The 24,168-nt window shown below is 39.3% G+C and overlaps 1 protein-coding gene across 1 annotated transcript; it reads left to right on the top strand.

The window, feature by feature from the left end:
- The first annotated feature begins 6,122 nt into the window (after nt 1-6,122).
- On the top strand, nt 6,123-22,465 carry mrps30 (mitochondrial ribosomal protein S30). The gene is made up of 5 exons (XM_059989444.1): nt 6,123-6,721; nt 9,769-9,914; nt 11,343-11,448; nt 11,664-11,840; nt 14,627-22,465. Exons 1-5 carry the CDS (start codon nt 6,166-6,168, stop codon nt 14,938-14,940), a joined length of 1,299 nt encoding a protein of 432 aa, XP_059845427.1. The 5' UTR covers nt 6,123-6,165; the 3' UTR covers nt 14,941-22,465.
- The last annotated feature ends 1,703 nt before the right edge of the window (nt 22,466-24,168 follow it).

Here is a 24,168-nt window from a genome sequence, read left to right as displayed (position 1 = left end):
AATGTGATGCTGAATATCTCTAATCAGGCCATGCATCTCCAAATGCTCAAAAACTTCAATGCAATGTGCTTGAATGTAATGTGCAACTCCTACATGTGTTTTTAATTGGTGAAAATATGAGAAAATTGTTTGAATTATTCTTGGGAATAAATTCCCAAGATAACATATTCTTGAGGAATAGAAAATAATATTCTTCGGGAAAAATACCAAGTTAAATCTGCATTCTTCTACTTATTTTCTAAAAGAACAGCAACACACCAGGAGTGGTTGATTGTCAGAACAGCACAGAATATTGGAAGACTTGGGTGGACTAACAAACTAGCAGGAGTAGGCCACTCAACCCCTTACTGCCAAGTACTAAGATAATGGTTGATCTGTTTGCAACCTCAGCTTTGCATTTCTGTCTGCCTGTGGTAACCCTTCAACCTCTTGCTTTGTAAATGCCACCGCTCCATTAATAGCCTTGCAGAAAACTAAGCCTGCCATCAACCTCCCAATGAGTCCCACAAAATTGCAGGAAGTGCGCCATTAGAATTAATCAAATTATTCACAGAATGTTTGTACTGGCATTTAGCAGCATAAAAACTACTTTTTAGAACATAATTTATGATCCTGCAATGACATTCAACCTTGGAGGTCCAGAAATGAAACAAGTGTAGTTGGAGTCTCATTCCTTCAGTCTGTAAATTGTTCTTAAAGATCTCTACATGACCTTTCCTTTATATTTGTTCTCTCTCATTATCCAATCCCATTTTTCTTCTCCTTTCAATTTTAATATTCCTCTATTGTTATGATTGGTGGGTTATAAACTGAGAAAAAAATGGCTGGAGCCACTTAGCGCTATTAGCTGAGGTGCGTCAAAAATCAAAACTTACAAAATTTAGTGAAAATAACAAAAATAACTGACAATATTTACAGAAAGTTATCTACCAGAAAACACAATAAATGTCTCCATACTACTTTTGTCCAGAGTGAACACCTGGCTGCTCGATCTCTCTCCCTCTCTCTCCTACCGAGAGGGAACTGTCCTGTTTTTTTAGGGGACTAGGACATACCATCTTTAATTACCCAAAAAAATTAACTTAAGGCTACACATGAATTAGAATATGATGCACCCCACAATGTGGTTACAATCATATTACAAAATAAACAGAAGTATCTACCTTAAATACAGTATATAACAAACAATATTTACACATTTACACATCCCAGTTGCTAAAGAAATTGAAAGTTGTACCGTGCGTGGTGGGAGGGCACCATAAATTGAACTTGTTATAAGAATATGCTGGGGGAGACATTGAGGTTTGCACACTCAGTGCACCCACAGCAGGGGGTGTGTGTGTGTGGGGTGCATTTACCGAGCGCTCTCCATCATATCTATTTTACCCAATTTCCGTCTCCACTATTCCTTTTCCTCCTGTTATTAAGTATTATTGGTAAAGGAGACGAGCAGTTGTTTGCCATCACCCCAGATGCTCTATTGACCTGCACTTCCAGCAGCTTGGTTTGCAAAAATGTTTCCAGATGATGGGCGAGGAAAAATTCTGATTCACAGGGCATGTCGTGAAATGTCCATTTCTGTAAATTTAAGACTATTACTTGACTTGTTTTACTTAATTAGAAACTGAAATCCTTACAATCTTGTTGTAGCAAATTTTTAAATCTATTTTTAGAGAAAATCATATTTTAATGCTTTTAATACACAGAGCATGATCTGAACATTTAGGTTCAGATACAGAATATTCAGACACTATTACGTACATTAATAACTTATAATGATTTTATTATTAGCTAAACTGGAAACTGCCGCCATTCCTATATTGCAAGACCAGGCACGTAAAGTAATTAAGTGCCTCAAATACTTGTACCAGGAAACCAACAGTGCACGATCCTGTAACTATTTGAAGCTGTTATAAAATTAACTTTTACAACAGCCCTGGTTCAGTGGAATTCCTGATTTCTTCCAGAACTAATTTATTGAGACATCTTGGAGGGCAGTGAAGAGTCAGTCAGTCGCACTGATGGGAATTCAACATCTAAAAACCGAGAAGACATTGCAGTCAATAGACACACCGGGAAGAAATCTGTTCAAGAGGGAGCTGCGCTACATGAACGACCTCCTCTACGCCTCAGAGAACAAGCGACAGATGCAAAAAAAAACCCAACCACTAACCACGGCTACCACTTGTTCTTGCTCACACTGTAGCAGAATCCCAGATCAGCCTCTACAGGCACCTGAGGACGCACCAAAAGACAACCCCCTAGGAGAAGATGGCACTCGGCTCGAGTGATTGGACTCCATGGAATTTTACAACAACCCAACAATTTCACAGTTACCATTACTAATAATAAACTTTGTTCTAGGTTTATTTAATCGCATTTTAATTCCCAGGTGCTTTTTTGCGATCTGAGCTCATGTCTCCAGATCATTAATCCAGATCTATGAGGTGGTTCTAAGAACTGGGGGACTTAAAATCACCCAGAAATGTTAATGCTAATACTAAATTAGAAAGGTGGACATGGAAAAGAGAATTACAGAATGTGTTTGCTTAAATAGTCATTTATAGACAAAGCTGATTATTATTGTCATTGAGAAGATGAGCATCAATCATCTTCTTGAACTGCTACAGCCCTTCTGAAGTTGTTCAGACAATGTTGTTGGAATTGAATTGAATTGACTTTATTATTTACCTCCTTCATATACATGAGGAGTAAAAATCTTTATATTAAGTCTCTGTCTAAATGTGCAATTAATAGTGATTTATAATGAATAGTATGTACAACAGGATAGTCAATATAACATAGAAGTACAGTTGTGTTAGCATGAGTTCATCTGTCTGATGGCCTGGTGGGAGAAGCTGTCTCAAAGCCTGTTGGACCTGGCTGTAATGCTATGGTACCATTTCCCAGATGGTAGCAGCTGGAACAGTTTGTGGTTGGGGTGACTCGGGTCCCCAATGATCCTTCAGGCCCTTTTTACACACCTGTCTTTGTAAATGTCCTGAATAGTAGGAAGTTCACATCTACAGATGTGCTGGGCTGTCCACACCACTCTCTGCAAAGTCCTGCAAATGAGGGAAGTACAGGATTCAGATTCAGGAGTTGCCAGATTTATAATTATACTATGATAGATCCTATTTAGTCACGTGCTTGATAAGAAAGCAACGTACATATACGTTTATTATTACATTATTAAATTCATTTACTCATATCAGTAGAAAACAATGATTTAAACAGGTTGGGCCAAAGTGAGTTGTTCACATGTAATTTAATGAGCATGTCGATTTGAATTCTTATTATTAATCAGGCATATGATGACCTTCAGTGGTGGAGTTAAGAACTGCAGAGTAGGCAATACAAAAAATATACATTGAAGAACAAAGACAAAATTATTCGTTCACCAGAAATTATAACTTGAAATATTAACATTTTGGGGATGCAAATTCTTAACTGCCCTTCAACAGAAGAGGCTGCTAAGACTGAACCAAATGAGGGGGCTATGGCCAAGGGTCATATATAGGCTATTATTGACAAGAGATTCTGCAGATGCTGGAAATCCAGAGCAACACACACAAAATACTGGAAGAACTCAGCAGGTCAGGCAGCATCTATAGGAATTAATCAACAGTCAACGTTTCAGGCTGAGACCTGTTTATTCAGTTTCATGGATGCTGCTAGGCCATTATTGAAGTACATTAGTGAAGCAGTCCTGAATGACTACTGTTCAGTACCACTTACATGACGTGCTTTGAGAGACTGGTCATGAAGCATGTCAACTCCTGCTTCAGATGTGACTTGGATCCACTCCAGTTTGTCTCTTGACACAGCAAAAGGTCAACAGCAGATGCCATTTCCATTTGCTCTTTCCTCAACTCTAGAACAATGGAAAAAATGGAGGGCAATGCAGTAGGGAAATTCTAGGCAGTTTCTAGAGTAACAGTTTTGGGTCTGTAATGTGCTGTAGATTTCTATGTATAGTGTGCTTTTTATTGACTATAGACCAGCATTCAACACTGTCATCCCTTCGAAACTAATCTCTCTGCTTCACAATCACCATCAGCACAAATACACCACAGGGCTGTGTGCTTAGCCCCTTGCTCTACTCACTTCATACCTATGCTTGTGTGGCTAAGTGAACTCCAATACCATATTTACGTTTGCTGATGACACCACAGTGGTTGGCGGAATCAAAGGTGGTGACCCATCGGCCTATAGGAGTGAGATTGAAAATCTGGTTCAATGACACAACCTCTCACTCATTGTCAGCAAACCCAAAGAGCTGATTATTGACTACAGAAGAAATAAACCAGAGGCCCATGGACCAGTCTTCATTAGGGGATCGGAGGTGGAGAGGGTCAGTGGCTTTAAATTCCTTGCTGTTAGCATATCAGTGGATCTGTCCTGGGATCAGTGAAGTGCCATTACAAAGAAGGCATGGTTGCCCCTCTGTTTCTTTAGCAGGCTATGCAGATCTGGCATATTTTTCTGAAATTTTGACAGATTTCTGTAGATGCACAGTGGAGAGTATCCTGACTGGTTTAATCACGGCCTGGTATGGAAACACCAATCACCAGGAATGGAAAAGGCTACAGAAAGTGATGGGTATACCCTGGTCCACCACAAATCAAGCACTCCCCACCACTGAATATATTTACAGGGAGCACTGGCACAAGAAAGAAGTGGTTGTTATCAAAAATCCCCTCATTCCAAGTGATGCCCTCTTCTTTCTGTCATTGAATTGGACCTGCACCACCAGTTTCAGGACAGTTATTACCCTACAACCATTGAGTTCCATTAACTTCACTTCAAACTCAGCCAATAGATGACTGTGACTTAGGAAATGAAACTAGTAAGCAAGCAAGGCTTTTACACAAATTATTAACATTGAAGTGTTGCTGGTTTCTTTGTGCACCTTGCTCTAATCTAAAGTTGGAATTTTTTCGATGACCACTACTCCGAAGGAACCTAATGTTCATGCAAATCACTATTAAAATTTGATGACTGGCAATTATAAACCAGTATTGGTTAATAGTGCTCACAGTAAAAGCTGTGGCATTGAGTAAAATTGCCAACATATCTGTGATAGCAATGACTGCCCTCTGGGGTTCAGCAGGTTCCAACCTGGTACATCGGATAGTCCCTGAGTAGGGGACAAACCCGGGTGCTCCCGTGGGCAGAACCTCACAGGCCACTCGCCCACAGCAGAGAAGCCCTGCCCCTCACAATACCCTGTCCAGGTAAACTGTCATCTACTCAATGAAAAATGGGTCCGGGGAATTACTTTCTGGTCAGACCCCACTTAAGAGTACGGTGCTCAGTTCTGGTCGCCTTACTACAGGAAGGATGTGGAAGCCATAGAAAGGGTGCAGAGGAGATTTACAAGGATGTTGCCCGGATTGGGGAGCATGCCTTATGAGAATAGGTTAAGTGAACTCCACCTGTTCTCCTTGGAGAGAAGGAGGACGAGAGGTGACCTGATAGAGCTGTATAAAATGATGAGAGGCATTGATTGTGTGGATAATCAGAGGCTTTTTCCCAGGGATGAAATGGTTGCCACAAGACGACACAGATTTAAGGTGCTGGGGAGTAGGTACAGAGGAGATGTCAGGGGTAAGTTCTTTACTCAGAGAGTGGTGAGTACGTGGAATGGGCTGTCGGTGGCAGTGGTGGAGTTGGATATGATAGGGTCTTTTAAGAGACTTTTGGATAGGTCCTTGGAGCTCAGTAAAGGGCTATGGATAACCCTAGTAATTCCTAAGGTAAGGACATGTTCGGCACAACTTTGTGGGCCGAAAGGCCTGTATTATGCTCTAGGTTTTCTGTGATTCTAAGAAATTATTTCCTGTCTGGTTTTCAGCCCGGTACAGTCATCACTTCACCGGGGCGAAACAACTTACTTCCTGGTAGATGTTTGCGAATCTGTGGCGCAGGACTCCGCGGCACTTTACCCTCGCATCTCACGTCATCGAGCTCCTGATACTCTGCAGATGATTGGTCACCTTGCAAGAGCGAGTGACTGACCATTGGTCAAATTTGTTCCACGACTGACGTTCCGGCGTCTTGATACTCTGCAGATGATTGGTCACCTTGCATGAGAGGTGTAGTGGCTATTGGTCGGATTTGTCCGAGTCTGGATGACGTCGGCGGGACCGGACCGGACCGAGGATGGCGGCGCCCGGCAGGTTGCCGCGGTTGCTGGCGGCGTGGGCCGGGGGTCGGGCTACGTTCAGCTCGGTGGCAACGGCGGCGGAGGGAGGGTCCGTCACCGCCCGCTACCCGCCGCTGCTGCCATCCCTGACCGCCAAGAGCAAGGCGGCTAAGCGGCGGCGGTTGGAGGAGTTCCACCAGCGGGTGCACGCTTGCCAGTCGCACGCCGATAAGATCCGGCTGCTGACCAAGTTGCAGCGGCCTAAGTACGTGATCCTCCCGCAGACGCTTGGTTTGGATGCGGACCGCTGGTTCCAACACTTCACCAAGACCGCCTTCGTGCAGGGGCTGCCCGCCGGCTTACCGCCCGGCCCCGACCCCGACCCCGGCCTAGCCGAGGTGAAGTCGCTGGTGTGCGAGGTACTGCTGCAGGAGAACTTCTACCTGAAAAGGCGGCGCCCCGCTCTGTACCGCGAACGGGAGCAGACTGTGTTGCCTCTCATCGGCAACCTGGTGCCGCGGCTCGTCGGCTCCCTGGCCGGCCGCAACCCACTACTCGAACGCTCCACCCTGGGTAAGGACGCGGCGTTTAAACCCCGCCCGGGTAACATTTAGGTTTAGAAGCAACAGTCCTGTCACTTACACACACAGTACAGGCCCGGCCGGGCCATCAAACCCTGTCTCTGGAGACGCATGTTCATTTTTGACAACTCTGTCGCAGTCACCTTCTACCTAGATGGATCATTGAGGCAGTGCCAGTTCTTTTATCTTGAATCCAAATTATCTAGTTTTAGACTAACCGTTTTTGTGTTGATCTTCCTTATCCACACTTCTCATGATTTTATAAATCTCTATACAATCTCTCAACCACCTACATCTCAAGGGGGAAAAGTCCCAACTTTTTTAAACACTGCAGTGGCTGAGGGAACAGTCAACAAGTAAGGCACCAACTGGGTTGAGGGTAAAGCATCACTTTCAGATTTGGTGAAGGAAGCCTTTTATGCTGGGTGTGGAGAGTTAGGAAATCAACAAGAAAACAAACACAGACAGCGGATGCTGGAGTCTGGAACAAAGCACAAACTGCTGGAGCAACTTGGGTTAAGCAGCATCGGAGGAGACAGATGGTTGATGCAGTTCACCATCCAAAATGGGAAAACCCTATTGAAAAGTGATCAATAGTGATTATTTAAAGTTGCATAATAGCTCTTTGATAATAATGATTATGTGAACTGTTTTCAAACCGTTGTCTTACATTTTTACAGTACTGTGCTAAAATCTTAGGCACATAAAAAATCAGTTAAGTGATGCTTTCAAAAGTAATGAAAAATTTCTAAATATCAAAAAATATAAAGCAGTAAACAGTAAAAATCAATATTTGGTGTGACCACCGTTTGCCTTTAAAACTGCATCAATTCTCTTACGTACACTGTTGTGCAGTGTTATAAGAAAATTAGTTGCTAGTTGTTCCAAACATCTTGGAGAACTTGTCACAGTTCTGTAGATTTTGTCTATCTTTCTTACTTCTGGCTCTCCAAGTAATCTGAGATGGCCTCCACGATGTTGAGATCTGGGCTCTGTGGAGGCCATGCCGTCTGTTGCAGAACTCCTGTTCTGCTTTTCGCTGAAGATAGTTTTGACCGTGTGTTTCAGGTCATTGTCCTGCTGCGGAATGAGGTTGGGACTGATCAGATTCCTCCCTCATGGATGTGAATTTGTGTGTACTTCTGAGCATTGAGAATTCCATTAATCCTGACCAGACCACCAACTCCACTTACAGAAATGCAGCCCCAAACCCGCAGGGAACAGCTACTGTGCTTCACTGTTGGCTGCGGACACTGGTCCATGTAGCGCTCGCCAGCTCTTCTAGAGACAAACTGCCTCCTGTTTGAGCAAAATATTTCTGATTTTGACTCGTCAGTCCAGAGCACTTGCTGCCATTGTTTAGGACCACAACCCTTGTGTTTTTGTGCATAGGTGAATCTCTTAGCTTTATTGCTTTTTTTCCATTTCAGAGGAATGACCTTTTGGCAGCAACCCCTCCATGAAGACCACTTCTGACAAGAGTTCACTGGGCTGTAGAGGGGTGGACTTGGTTTCTGTGAGTTCAGAGAAGGTAGCAGTGCTGGATTTAGAAACAAAGAAAACCTACAGCACGATACAGGCCCTTCGGGCCACAAAGTTGTGCTGAACATGTCCCTACCTTAGAAATTACTAGGCTTGCCTATAGCCCTCTATTTTACTAAGCTCCATGTACCTATCAAAAAGCCACTTTAAAGACCCTATCGTATCTGCCTCCTCCGCTGCTGCTGGCAGCCCATTCCACGCACTCACCACACAATCATTGCCTCTCATCATCTTGTACACTTTCTCCTGATTTAACTGGGATGTCAATCCCTAGTCTGCTGCACTTAGTTTCTGTGGCCAACCACTGCATTTCTGATCATCTACCTTGCCTGTTTCTTTGTGCTTCTTCAGAAAGGCTTGTACAGTACCTCTTGAAACTCCAGTCTGCTGCATAATTTCTGCTTGGGAGAGACCTTGCTGATGCATGTGGACTTCCTTCTGTTTTGTTGTTATGCTCACTCTTGCCAAGGTATAAGAATTGATGATTTGAACGTTAAACTGTCATATCTCCCATACTTTCAATTTTTTTTGTTTCTGTTTATCAGATTAGTTCATTCAACTCATGTCATTGATCATTAGCATCCTGTTTGTTGTCTTTGTTTAATGGATAATCAGGCTTTCTACCTAGAAAGTAATCGTTTTTATTTGAAAAATGGTCAATTACTTAATGTTATTTTCTTTACCAAAATACAAAAAAAAACTAGTGTTTTTTTGGAAAATGCTTAAAAATCTAAAAGTTGTACTTTTTTACTGACACTAATGCAAAAAACAAAAAAAAAACACATCTGGAACAAAATTTATATAGAAATTTAGGATGCCTAAGACTTTTGCACAATACTGTAATTACCATCCAGAACTCTCAATTCTTCATAACCTTTCACATTCTTGATTCTTTAACCGCCTTTTTTCCTTAGAAAACCTTTATGCTTTCTTAGATGGAAGGTCAGTCTGAAACATTTAAACATTTTGAGGATTTTGACTTTGTTACATTTGGTTTACATATTTTACAAGTCTGATAGTGTTCTGAATCTTTTAGTAACTTTCATTGTAGGAATGGTCAAAGGAAAACATTAGGTAGTTTAAAACTACACAAGACTTTCCACATGAATAGAATTTCAAGCTAGAATTGAAAGATTTTACTGTGTCAGGGTTCTGCTCTCCACATTGAAAGATGTCAGAACAGTGTCAGAACCATAAGGCATTGGAAATAGGCCTTTTGACCAACTTCCCATGTCAACACTGTTGCCTATCCATGTGATGGCTGTTAAAAGTTGCTAACATGCCTGTCTCAACCATTATTTCTGGCAGCTCATTCTACATTGACACCCCCTTTGCATGAAGAAGCTGCCTCGGATTTCCTTTTTTTTAAAATCCCTCAACTTTGAACTTAAACCTGTGTCCTCTTGTTTTTAAGCACCTGCTTAAAATTTCTTTGGAATGCAATAAACATTATTGCACTTGTGTGTTGGCATAGCTAAATAATCTTTATTCTTACAGATCATGAACCACAAGTTAGTTTTTATTGGGTTCGTGGTGAGCGAACAGTTCCCCGAGGACACCGGAAAAGGCAGGTTGACCCTATTCGTTTCCAGATTGAAGACAAGCCTTACTGCCAAGTTCGGGTTCATCAACAGCTCCCTGAGGTAATAGAATTAGGATTCATATACATCTGTTTTTATCTGCAAATTTTCTTGTAGTTTGGTGGCAACTATTACTTTGTAGTACAGAAAAGCCAAATGATATAGGAATTGTACATGGTTCTGACTCTCAAGCACAGGATAGCACTTCTGGTTAAAGATGGTGCTACTGAAGATGTGGCAGTTCACTGGTAGTTTCAAAGCAAAGGAATTTGATTAAAACCATTTTTTTAAAAGTAAATTGAGGTAAACTATCATCCCATTCTATGAAGAAGTGAGTGAAGGCAAAATGAATTCACAGGGCGTGTTCTGTTGGTGCACTGCAAAATGGATGCACTTGTAGTTGGAGTCATGCTGGTTGGCGCAGATGCTTTGGAGGGAAAGGGACAGGAGAGAAGAATTCCGAAATCCATCCAACTAACCCAGGTCCGAGGGAGGGTCGTTCTAAATGCCATGCCAAATTGGAGAGGTCAAGATCAGTTTCTTTAGTAGCGGAATCCGGGTCTGAAGCAAATCGATGGGCGGCATGTTCAAGGCCCGGACCAATCTGCCGTGGTGAGGTCCAGGTCGTAAGGCAAAGTACAATCCACTATTCGGACAATCCAAATGCCACCCATTTAGACTGGAAAGGCAGGGTGTCAGAAGTCAGCCGAGGTTGGAGAGGTTGAGAACAGCTCCTTTGGCAGTGAAATCTAGGCCCAGAGCGATTTGCCAGTGGTGGGGCACTGGTCCCAGTGCAAGGTTCGGATAATTTAAATGCTGGCCCAGAAAGACTGGTGTTCAGTCTCTGCAATGCTACGGCTGTGAGACTGCCCCAGCTGCTGTGCTTCATTCGTAGAAATGTTATGGTGAGTTGCTGTTCTAATATGATAAACTAGATAGTGAGGCTTTGGACCTACTCTGGGCTGCTCCAGGGATTTGGATCTAAGGGCTAAATTTTAATAGATATGGTGAATGTCTGCTATTTGATTGCACGGCTGCCTGCCTGGATTCCAGTTCCCTCACTCACTTGAAACTTAACTGGTTCATTGGAAATATCATTAATGCTGCTGAGCATCATTAAAAAAAAGTGGAATTAAGAGTTGTACTCCGATAAATATACAAAACATGTAGAAAAATTCCTCTCCAGAGCATCATGCTCTATTATTAAGAGTTTGGCAGTATTCAGTCCTGTGTTAATCATTTTTAGTTGATTGCTCCAGAAATTGAGTATACTCTTCTGATTAATAATATTTAATTAAATCTTTGTCTCATGCTTTAGCAATCAATACAAATTTGAATGGAAGTTTTCTACTTTAATCTCTGGATTGACATATTAGTTTTCTAGATCTATGCTATGGTTAATAAGTGCTTGATAGTGAATTGTAAATAATCCTTAAAAGTAAAATGCAATTTGAAGAATGCTTTATAAATTCGTTTTATTTTCCTTCCTAGTTTGTGCCGCTAGAAAATAAAATCACTGAAGATGTTCCTGTTATTCATTTGGAACCAAGTCGATTTCCTTTATTTCAGAGGCAGTATGACAACAATATTTTCACAGGTAGGGATAAAATTAATTTGCTGTTTAGTTGCATGCATTTTACTTATTTCCATGATTTGTTTTACAAAATTGAATATTTTATACATTTTAATATGCTTTATTATAGATTGGTAGTATTCCTGTGTATGATTTGAGATGGAGTTACAGTAAATTACTGTATTACAATCTTACCTTGAGCTAATGCAAGACTTCTTTGTTTTGTCTTCTACTTGTAGGTTCAAAGATGGATGATCCTGCCTGTTATGGGCATACCCAGTTTCACTTTGCTTCTGAAAAGTTGAGACGAGAAAAACTTCTAAGAGACAACTTAGCTGATCAAATTGAAGTGCGTTTGCGAGCCAATGGCATTGCAAGTCTGTTTGCTTGGACTGCAGCTCAGGCAGCCTATCAAGGTTAGATGATGCTAATTCATCAAAGATTCTCATTATTCATCCTCTAACTATCTTTATTTTACAAATTCATAGAATCCAAAGGGAAGATCATTTTTATAAAGACAAATACAGTACATATTTAACGTACTAAACTTCAACTGGAATCTGCTTCACTTAATTTGTTTTGATTCTGGTTACAAATTGCACTTTTTTACTGTGCTGAGTGAAATTAAAATTGTTTTAGACGTGTGTTCTTGAAGATTAGGAAGATGTGCAGAAGATTGGTGTCTAATAGCAAGTTTGATTGCAGCTTGTAGAATATGATTTCTGAAAGTTGTTGGAAAGTTTGGGCTTGATGACTTATTACTAAATGGAAATATTAACCATCTAAATTTAAATATTCAGTAATGTTGAAAAAAAATACATTTTTTGAATTTTTAAAAGTAGATGTTTTTTGCAACATTACTTTTCAGATAATTCTTTTGTATAGCCAGACGTTTATTATATGCATTAAATGATGCTATAAACAGCATTTTATAGATCTAAGAGTACTCCTTGTTTGGTTTGACATAAGTAATTATAGAACAACTCTACAAATCTCTGGTGAGACAGCTCTTAGAGTATTGTGTTCAATTCTGGTCAACTCATTATAGGAAGGATGTGGAAGCTATGGAGAGGGTGCAGAGGAGATTTACCAGGATGTTGCCTGGTTTGGAGAATAAGTCATATGAAGCAAGGTTAGCAGAGTTGGGACTTTTCTCTTTGGAGCGTTGAAGAATGAGAGGGGATTTGATAGAGGTCTACAATATTATGAGAGGCATAGATAGGTTGGATAGTCAGTACCTGTTTCCCAGGGCACCAATAGCAAACACCAGAGTGCGTAAGTACAAAATTAAGGGAGGGAAGTTTAGGGGAGATATCAGGGGTAAGTTTTTTACATAGAGGGTTTAGATTGCCTGGAATGACTTGCCAGGGATCGTGGTGGAGGCTAAGGCATTAGGGGTATTTAAGAGCCTCAGACAGGCACATGGATGAAAGTAAAATGGAGGGTTATGGGGTAGTGTGGGTTTAGTACTTTTTTTAAAGGATTATATGGGTTGGCACAACATGTAGGGCTGAAGGGCCTGTACTGTGCTATAGTGTTCTATGGTTCTAACAAGTAACTGTTGACCCTTTGGAAGGATGCGGAGCTCAATATTTCATAATTTAAGATGTATGCTTTTTCATTGCAATATTAACTCATATTATTTCCTTCTGAGTATTTAAGCCCGTCTTACCATTATGATCATGGCTTATCAATGCTGGCCTCAACCCCTTTTCTGTGACACTTGTACATGATGCTAACTTCAGTCTTTCAAATATTTATCTCTGCTTTAAATAGAACTAATGATCTCACCTCCACCAACCTTGGGAGATGACAATTCGAGTCATTATATTTTGAAGAAAGATACAGAATTCCATTTCCTTGTAGATTAGCAAAGCTTGACTAATTTGTACTCTGGGGAGGTGGGGTGTGATTACTGTTCTCATTTCTATTTACAATTTAAGGGTCAATGCGGGGCAAAAAAATGTTCTGTGGGGGAGAAGCACCAAATTGTCCTTGGAAGGTGAAGGAATTCCTTTGAATTTTACAATCTCAGTATGTTCCAATCCCAGTGAGGTCACTTTTCAAATGTATTAAGTTTTATGCAGTGTAGCCAACTGATAAGGTATTACAGATCACTATTAACAGCACAGCAATTAAATCAAATTTTGTGATTTTTGATTTGGGTTTAAATATTTATGGAAATACTTCCTCATAGTCTTGGCAATTGTGTTGTAGAACCTTTTGCATTCCCTTAAGTTGTCAAATAAGTACCTTTTAAAAGTAGAGTGTAAAATATGGCACCCACCTTCAGCTAGCATATTGTTAATCCAGAATACAGCAGCTCTAACCTGCATGTTAATATAGCTCTGGAATGTCATGGTTCATTTTTTTTTTGTCTCTGGCTAGGTACTGAACCTACAACTTTTTGAATTAGAAGAAAAAAATATTTTTTAACTGATGTCGCTTGATCTTTATCTTATTGGTTGGAACTGGAGAAATTTTATGTATGCACAACTTCTAGTTTCAACCAAGGTTAAGTAATTATTTTTCAAAATTTTAAATACAGATTATTTTTGCAGTGCTTATTGGCTAGTATATTTCACGAATGGACTGATTACTTGATATTTGAATATGATGTATGATATTTGGACTGATGACAAAATAATGAAACACCTGTGCCACAATCCAGCGATAAATTGAATTCTATTTTGTTTTCTGTGTTGTCTTTATTTTAATTACCTTTGTTACCTGAAACTTAGAATCTCTAAGGGTGTTTGGGAATGATGTTTTAATTGGTCAGAATTGATCTATTTTAATTATTTGAGTTTATTTTATTTATTTATTGAGATGCAGCATCCTTCCGGCCCTTCGAACAAGCCGCACTGTAATCCCCGATTTAATCTGAGCATAATTTACAATAACCAGTTAACCTACCAACTGGTACGACTTTGGACTGTGGGAGGAAACCGGAGCACCCGCTGGAAACCCACACGGTCACAGGGAGAACATAAAAGCTCCTTACAGGCAGCAGTGGAAATTGTACTCGTGTTGCCTGTACTGTAAAGTATGGGCTAACCATTACGTTATCCTCACTAGTCCAAAGTATGTTTTGGGTGTGACTAAACACAATGTCTAATTTTTCTTGACTGATTTTATAAAAAATTGTAGGCAAACAGCAAAAGCTTGGCAACCACTTAATCTGTTTTTGTTGTTATTTCAGGATTCTGGAGTGAGGCAGATGTGACCAGACCATTTGTCTCTCAAGCTGTAATTACAGATGGAGTTTATTTCTCCTTCTTTTGCTATCAGTTGAACACTTTAGCTCTGACTGTTCAAGCAGATCAGCATAATCTCCGAAAGAACATTTGCTGGGGGACGGAGAGTATGCGTCTATATGAGACTATTGACGGAGATGATGTGAAAGGGTTGAATAATGAGGTTCTGGATCTGCTTGTTCGGTTTTTGCTTCATAGGTCTGAATCAGTTGTAACTGAAAAGATGAATGTAAAACCTCAGACTTTGAAATTAATTTAAAATGTACATTATAAACTTGAAGGAACAGCACACAATCATAATTTCAAAAACTACTTGTGTTAAACTATCTAAAATAAATGTTTCGAAACAATTCCAGCATAAGGCAGATTGTTTTATTATTTTGTACTTAAGAAAATTAGTAGTTGTGAAGAATATGTTTCTGGTTACTAAACTGTTTCTAGTGTTTATATCTAAAATATTACAAATATAATTTGCTTATGTATTTCAAAATGTAGTGTGGAGTGGAGACAGAGCAGCAAAATTAGGCCACTCGACCCATCAATTCTGCTCTGCCATTCTATCATAACTGATTTATTATCCCTCTCAACCCCATTCTACTGCCTTCTTCCAGTAACCTTTGATGTCCTGACTAACCGAGAACCTCTAACCCTCCGCTTTAAATATACTCCTTGAGTTGGCTTCACAGCCATCTGTTGCAATGAACTCTTCTGATTCACTACTGTTTGGCTTCAGAAATTCCTTCCCATCTCGGTTCTAAGTGGATGTCCCTTAATTCTGATGTTGTCCCTCTGGTTCTCATCCACTATAGGAAACATCCTCTCTGCATCCACTCCATCTAAGCCTTTCAATAATAGATAGGTTTCAATGAAATTTCCCCCCCACCCCCACCCTCAATTCTCCCAAAACTCCAGAAAATGCAGGCCCAGAGCCATCAAAAGCTCCACATATGTTAACCCTTTCATTCCTACAATCATTCTCTTGAACCTGCTCTGGACATTCTCCAGTGCCAGCACATCCCTTCTTAGATAAGAACCTCAAAACAGCTCAGTGTTCCAATGAGGTCTGACCAATGCCTTGTAGACCCTCAGTATTATATCCTTGTTCTTGTATTCTAGTCCCCTCAAAATGAATGCTAACAGTACATTTGCCTTCTTTACCACCTATCAACCTGCAAGTTGACCTTTAGGCAATCCTGCACATGGACTCCCAAGTTCCTTTGCACCTCAGATTTTTGAATTTTCTCCTGGTTTAGAAGATAGTCTACAACTTCTACCAAACTGCATGATCCTCCCCCATATTGTTCCATCTGCCATTTTGCCCATTTTCCAGACTCCCTGCTACCTCAATATTGTTCCTTTATCTATCTTAGTATTCTCTGCAAACTTGGCCACAAAACCAGCATTTCAGCTATCCAAATCATTAATACATAAAGTGAAAAGTGGTCCCAACACTGACCCCTGCGGAACACCACTGGTCACCGGCAGCCAAGCAGAAAAGACCCCCTTTATTCCCACTCTTTGCTTCCTGCCAGTCAGCCAATCTTCTATCCATGCTAGCATCTCTCCTGTAATATCATGGGCTCTTGTTAAGCAGCCTCATGTATTGCAGTTTGTCAAAAACCTGAAAATCCATGAAAACACTGACTCCTTTGTCTGTTTTGCCTGTTATTTCATAAAATAATTCCAACATATTGTCAGGCAAGATTTCCTTTTTATTATATCCTCTAAGAACCCTGGAACCCCATCCTAAATAATGGACTCCAACATTTCACCAACTACTGAAGTTGGGCTAACTGCCCTATAATTTCCTTTTTTCTGCTTTTCTCCCTTTTCAGAGTGGAGGGATTTGCAATTTTCCAGTCCTCTAGAAAAGAAAGATCATTACTAATGTCTCTACAATCTCTTCAGCTACCTCTTTCAGAATCCTGGGGTGTAGTCCATCTGCTCCAGGTGAATTATCTACATAAGGACATACCAGATTTCCAAGCACCCTTCAGCATGCCTTCCTCCAGCATTTCTGGCATTATGCTAGTGTCTTCCACAGTGAATACTGATGCAAAATACTTAGTAAGTTTGTCTGCCATTTCTTTGTTTGCCAATGACTACCTCTTCAGCATCATTTTCCAGCAGTCTGATATCTCTTCTACTCTTTATATATCTGATGAAAATTTTTAATGTTCTCTTTTATATTATTGGTTAATGCCTTCAAATTTCATGTTTCCTCTGCTGGCTTTTTTAGTTGCTTTCAGTTAGTCTTTAAAAACTACCCAATCCTCTGACTTCCCACTATTTTTTGCCACATTATATGCTGTCTTTGCCTCCCTTAGGAATAGTTCATCTTTGGGACATATTTAACTTGAATCTTCCGAGTTGCTCCCAGAAATTCCAGCCATTTCTGTTCGACTGTCATCTCTAGTAGTTTCCCCTTCCATTCAACTTTGTCCAGCTCCTCATGTTTCTGCAATTCCCTTTACTCCACTGCAATACTGATATATCTGACTTTATCTTCTTTCTCAAAATGCAGAGTGAATTCTGTCATATATTTGATCACTGTCTCCTAAAGTTTCCTTTACCTTAAAATCCCTAATGAAGTTTGGTTCACTATACAAACTTAAATACAGAATTGCCTTCCTCTGCCATTTCTGCATTGCAGTCGGATAAATCTTCTGGACCTGATGGGTTTTCTGCAGAATTTTATAAATCATTTTCCTCACTGCTTTTGTCTCAATTATTCTTAGTTCTATCTGATTTGTTTAAACATGGTAAATTGCCAGCATCATTTAACGAGGCATTATCATTCTTTTAGCCAAAAAGGTAAAGATCCAACAGAGTTTTCTTCGTATTGGCCAATTTCTTTGCTAAATGTTGATGTTAAAATTTTGGCTAACGTTTTTGCTTGTAGATTGGAGAACATTGTATCTTCTATTATTTCTGAAGATCAAACTGGTTTTATTAAAAATCACCTTTTTTAATATACAGCATTTATTTAATATCTTATATTCACCCCCAGTTAGGACTCCTGACTGTCATTTTTCTTGATGCGGAGAAAGCAATCGATTGTGTGGAGTGGACATATGTTTTTGCAGTTTTAGAAAAATTTGATTTTGGACAAAGTTTTAATACATGGATTAAATTGTTACATTCATGTCCCACTGCTTCTGTTTTGACCAACTCTCAGCAATCCTAGTCTTTTAGCCTCAAACATGGCACCCAACAAGTAAGCCCTTTAAATCTCTTACATTTTGATTTGGCCATAGAGCCACTGGTGATTGCGTTTTGTTGCTGTGCTGAATTGATGGGGATTTGGAGGGGAGTTGTTGAACATAAAGTTTCTCTTTATACCGATGATCTTTTACTTTTTATATCAAATCCGACTATTTCTTTACCCCAAATGTTTTTACTACTTAATCAATTTAGTCAGCTTTCTGGTTACAAACTTAATTTACACAAGAGCAAACTCTTCCCAATCAATAGAGAAGCACAAGCATTAGTATTTCCTGACCTCCCTTTTAAAGTGGTTAATTATCAATTCGCTTACCTTGATATTGCAGTAACAAGGAACTTCAAGAAACTTTTTTGAGAAAATTTTGCTAATCTTTTAAATTCTGCAAAATAGATTTTGACACAGTGCTCACCCTTGTCCATGTCTCTGGTAGGTCGAATTCATGTTATTTGAATGTATATCCTTCCTAAATTTGTATACTTATTTCAATCTTTACCAATTTTTATTTCTAAAGCTTTTTTTTGATTCATTAGATTCTATTATTTTGTCCTGTCTATGGAAAGCCAAAAGTTCCAGACTTAATAAAGCTCACCTTCAAAAATCTACAAAGGGAAGGTGGTATGGCCTTGTCTAATTTTCATTTATATTATTGGGCAGCCAATATTTGTTGCCTTACTTCTTGGTCCTTCTTTCATAATCAGTCGGACTGCCCAAAATAGGTGGCAATGGAGTTGAACTCTCATAAGGATCTCTCCATTTCTGCATTTCTTGAATTTGCACTTCCTTGTCACTTGCCTAGACTAATTGTTAGTCCTCTTATTAGACATACTCTGGGAATATGGGTTCAGTTCAGAAAATATAATGGCCTTCATGGTTTCTCTGTCTCTCTAGTCCTATTTTACACAATCATCTTTTTCTACCTTCTATGCAAGACTCAACATTTCATGATTGGTACCGAAAGAGCATTAAGTGCTTGGAAGATCTTTTCCTAGATTTGCAACTTATCAAGTTTAATCTACCTAATACTCATTTCTTTAGATATCTTCAAATTAGACATTTCATTAACCCTTTAGTATCAAACTTTCCTGAGATGCCCGACAAAAACGTTGTGGACCTGTTTCTTTGTATTAATCCATTGGGTAAAGGTTTAATATCTACTATTCATGATAAGTTAGTTATCTTGAGGTGTGCCCCCTTCGATAATATTAGAACTGACTGAGAGCATGATTTAAATATTTCTTTATCTGATGAGATTTGGGATTCAATACTTAAATCAGTTAACTCAACTTCTTTATGTGTTCGCCACTGCCTTTTGCAGTTTAAAGTTGTAAGTAGGACTCGTACATCTAAAACTAAATTATCGTGATTTTATCCTGACATTAGTCCCATTCGTGACAAGTGTAAAGGGGGCAAGGCTTTTCTTATTCATATGTACTGGGCTTGTCCTCGTCTAGAGAAATTCTGGAAACATTTTTTTAACTTTATCTCATATTTTAATTGCCACCTAGAACCTAACCCTCTCATTGCTCTTTTTAGCACCTTGGGCCTACATATATTTGAGTCCCACTAAATGTTGAACATTATCTTCTGCTTCTCTTTTGGCTAGACGGTTAGATCTTCTCAGGTGGAGAGATGTTGCCCCACCCACTCATGCTCAATGGCTTAGTGATATCATCCTGTTTCAAAGAGATTCATTATTCACTTCTCAATTTGGACATAAATTTTCATAAGGTGTAGCGACCTTGAATACTTTCATAACTTCTCTTTAGATTAAGTTTTCAGCTTTTTCCCTGTAAGTTTTACAGTTTTTCTGATGTGAATTACATTACAGTTTTGGTAGTAGGCATTATATTTTTTTTATATATATATACATGTACAGCTCTGTGGGGTCAAATGCTCTTATTAATTTTTCTCTTACACATTGAACTGGTTGGCCTGGAGTTTTGTTGTGGGAGGGTGGGGAAGACACTATATGATTTTATTTTGCGTGCTTTTTCTTTATTGCTATGAATTATATATTTGACAGGTTTGTTTTGCACTGTATAAGTCTGCATTTTGTTGATTTTTTGTAGTTGTATTGTAGAAAATCATAAACAATTAATTCTAAAAAAGGAATTGCCTTTCCCTTAGTGTTATCGACAGCAAGGTGAGGCGGTGGTTTATTTGTATCTTGCCTTGAAGTAAACTATCTATGTGCTCTTTCTATAGTAGGCGGCTGCAATAGTATAGTAGCAAATAAGGTATAAAAAAGCTTACCAAAGTAAACTGTTAAGTCTCCATTTTTGATTCCTTCCTGCAGCCCAACAATTCGTATATTCTTTTGGCGAGACCTAGTTTCCAGGTCTATAATCTTATTTTGATATCTTTCCAAATAAGTTGTAGTTTCAAGCAATTTTTGTTTAGTTATCTTAAATTGATCTTCATGTGTAATGACTTGAGTTTCCAGATATTTAAGTGTTCCCAAAAATGACATCATTTCATTACTGTTCTTTTCCAGTTGGTGTTTAATTGAATTCAGTGTTCGAACCATATCTTTGGCCCACGATGACATTTCATCAGATCTTTCCTTTTGCATCTTTCCTTTCCCGTTGCCTTTATCATGAGGTTCAGACAAGTTCTTCCCACTCTTCAAAGACATATTGTTCCCCTTCAAGAATCAGCAACTAAAAATTTTAAATTTGAAATTTAAACTAGGGGGAAAGGAACAAAACTAGGAGCAGCAGAGAAACTTCTTTTACTTCATTCACAGACAGGCGCAGTCTCAAGGGGCCAAATTCTGACTTTGTAGAACTCTACTAAAAATAAACCTTCACTTATAAAACATTCATTAAATGTTACGTTTTGATTTCTGAACCAGGTTTGAATGCAACTTACCACATTCCCATGGATCCCATGGATAGCTTCATATCTGACATTAACAGCATGCAATTTGAACTTCATGTACAATGCATCTGACTCCACTTTTGGTCCCTGTTTATCTCCAAACTGCAGTTTCTTATATATAGTTATAGTATATGTTCTGATTAGTCCCCTTCAACCAACATTTAGGAATCATAATGTGTTTGTGGGTTTAGTAGTGAGATGACATTGATTTTGTTCTTCTGTTGGATGAATGTATCAGTGGCATTGGCCAATGTGAATTAGCCTCCCTTAACTGGCTTGAAGAAGGTCATAATGAGTAACCTTTTTGAATTACTATGGTGACAGCAAACCACAGTTCTATTAAGTAAGTAGTTCTAGATTTGTTCCAGCAATGATGTTACTAAGGCTCTTTGATGGCAGTCACTCAGTCATGTGCAGTCTTGATGGTAAGGCCAATCACATTGACCACAATTCTGGAATTCAGGTCTTTTGTTGATTTCAATCAAAACCTTAATAAGATTTGGAGCTGAACTTTGGGGTACAGTATGTCTACATCACAACTGGAATATTACCAGGGCCTTTAGCCTTTACTTATCCAGTTTTATCAACCATTCCTTGATATTACATGGAGTGAATTCAATCCTCTTTAAAATTAGATTCAGTGGGAATCAAGGGAAAAAGTGCAGATGGCAATATAGCTTGCACAAGGAAGATGAATGTGGGACTGTTACAGTATTGTTTTAATAATAACAGTGATAGTTATTGCATAGCCTTTTCAGGAATACTGATATATTTCTACTTTAAGAACATGATGCATAGTTTTGAATACACCCACTACCTAAAATGTGGAATTAGGAACACTTTTTTCATGTGTTCAGCAATGAACCTGTATAATTGATCTCAGGTACGAGGGTTAAAATAGGCGGTCTTTATAAGACCATAAGACATAGGAGCAGAATTAGGTCACTTGGCACATCAAGTCTGCTCCGTCATTCCATCATGGTTAATTTATTATCCCTCTCAATCCCATTCTCCAGCCTTCTCTCTGTGACATTAGACACACTGGCTAACCAAGAACCTATCAACCTCTGCTTTAACTATATTCAATGACTTGGCCTCCATGGCAAAAGAAATTCCTTCTCATCACCATTCCCAATTGATGACATTCTGTTCTGAGGCTGTGCCCTGTTGTCTGAGACTGACCCACATCGGAAGCATCCTCTCTACATCCACTTTCAATATTTGATACGTTTCAATGTGATCCCCCCTCATTCTTGTAAACTCCAGTGAATACAGACCCAGAGCAATCAAATGCGCCCCATATGTTAACCCTTTCATTCCTGGGATTATTGTCATGAACTTTCTCTGGACCATCTCCAATGCCAACACATCTTATCTTAGATAAGGGGCCCAAAGCTGCTTACAGTTGCTATAAATCGTGTTCTGCAGTGAGTGGTGCAGGGATTAATGATGTATAGTGTTCACTGTTTGCATAATAAAATAGTAACTGTTTTAACTGGTGTAGATTTATCTGACTTGCATACTTTGGTGGTTTTCAGGTACGCTTTTGGCTAAATATACTTCAGCACGTGATGCATTTCAGCATTTTAAAATGGATTTAATTGTCTTAATGATGATTATATTTATAAAATATGTTTTTAAAAAGTTAGCGTCCACTAGGTGGAGGAGAGAATTAAGTCGTGGTAATAAACCCTCGGGAAAGAGAAGGAAAAGGTGAACAAAGAAGAGGGAACTTGGGTGGACTAGGGTAACGAACCAAATAATTTTGGATTAACACTAGAAGTCAGTGTGTGCATTGGCAATTCCATGAATTTTATATTGTAAAGCAATGGTTCCCGACCTTTTCTATGCCCCACATCCCTAGGAAATGTTTGATTAATGTTCGCACCCCCCTACAAAAGTAATATCACATTTGGAGATGAAGAAGTCTAATTTCTAATTTTTGAACCACATACAATACTGTGGGTGAACAAATTGAACTTAAAAAAAAAAAGCTTTTAACAGTGCATAAAATGCAAATATAAACTGAGAAATTAGATTCTAATTTATTCAGAAAAAATGTAAACGGTAAAGTCAATCCCAATTGTGAACATAAAATTCAATGACTTCTTTGCTGCTGCATGATTCATGATTTTGTCAAAACGTGGAACTTTCTTGCTGACTGCGAACTGCAGGTCTGCCTGTGGATTCAGGCGATTCCTAGATTTTGTCTTAATTCAGAAAAAAGAACTGAATCCAATTGGGAGTATGTTGCAAATGGAATGAGGACACGGAGTGCTTTTCCACCAAGTCTTGGGAACATATCCAGTGCTGCACACCAAAACTCCTCTAAAGTCCTGCTTTCAAATTGCATTTCAAGAGCTCGATTTGTCCGCAAATCAATAAGATCTTCCTTCAGCTCTTCATCATCTAACATTTTCTCCAAATTGTAGGAATATGGATTCATGATTCATTCTTCTGAAACCTTCAGGTCTCCAGCAGCAAAATATCCATCGAACGATTCTGACATTTCCAAATGAGCCACAATTTCTTCACGCACAGTAGGAGTTATGGACCCAGCATCATCAACCATCTCCTCTAGTGAAGGAAAATTTGAGAGACTGCCTCTTTCCATCCTTTGGTGCCAAAGACATAACTTTTTGTTGAAGGCATTCAACTTTTCACGAGCCTTTTTATCCCTTTTCCTTGAAAAGAAACACTCAGGTCATTCATACGAGTGAAAATGTCAGCTACATAAGCCAGCATTTGGGCGAATTCCTATGATTCCATTGCCCCAACCAGATCACATTCATGCTCCTCCAGAAAAACTTTGATTTCTTCCCGCAGTTCAAAGAAGCAGGTTAAAGCTTGTCCTCGTGACAACCAACGGACATCTGTGTGGAAAAGCAAAACTGAATGCTCACTTCCCAGATACTCACAAAATGATTTGAAGATACGATGGTTCAAAATACGCCCCCTGATCCAGTTGATGATCTTCACACAAGTATCAAGGACTTTCTTCAAATTTGGAAGCAATGTTTTTGATACCAAAGCATGCCAATGAAGAAAACAATGGGTAAATTGTGAGTCTGGAATCTCCTTTTTCATCAATGCAGAAAAGCCAGATTTATTTCCAAGCATTGCAGGTGCCCCCGTTAGATCACACAGAACCAATGACTTTGATATCTAAATCATGTTTGGCAAAGAAGTCTTTCACCAGCTTCATCACATCAGTTGCAGTTGTGTTTGTTTTCAGATCTTTACAAAATAGGAAATCTTCCTTCACAGCACCATCATTGACATGCCTCACTAATGTGATGAGTTGACTACAACTGGAGACATCATTTGACTCATCCAACTGAATAGAGATTTTAAGAGGACTAGCTCTGACATCTGAGATGA

The sequence above is a fragment of the Hypanus sabinus genome, chromosome 14 (genome assembly GCF_030144855.1).
Source record: "Hypanus sabinus isolate sHypSab1 chromosome 14, sHypSab1.hap1, whole genome shotgun sequence".
Lineage (NCBI taxonomy): Eukaryota > Metazoa > Chordata > Chondrichthyes > Myliobatiformes > Dasyatidae > Hypanus > Hypanus sabinus.
This window is presented reverse-complemented; position numbering and strand designations above follow the sequence as displayed.

What these genes read in the sequence shown, in the direction of transcription:
- mrps30 (XM_059989444.1), top strand. Translation starts at nt 6,166, where the DNA reads ATGGCGGCGCCCGGCAGGTTGCCGCGGTTGCTGGCGGCGTGGGCCGGG. An exon ending in ACTCGAACGCTCCACCCTGG is followed by an intron (nt 6,722 to 9,768) that starts GTAAGGACGCGG and finishes TTATTCTTACAG; the next exon opens with ATCATGAACCACAAGTTAGT. An exon ending in AGCTCAGGCAGCCTATCAAG is followed by an intron (nt 11,841 to 14,626) that starts GTTAGATGATGC and finishes TTGTTATTTCAG; the next exon opens with GATTCTGGAGTGAGGCAGAT.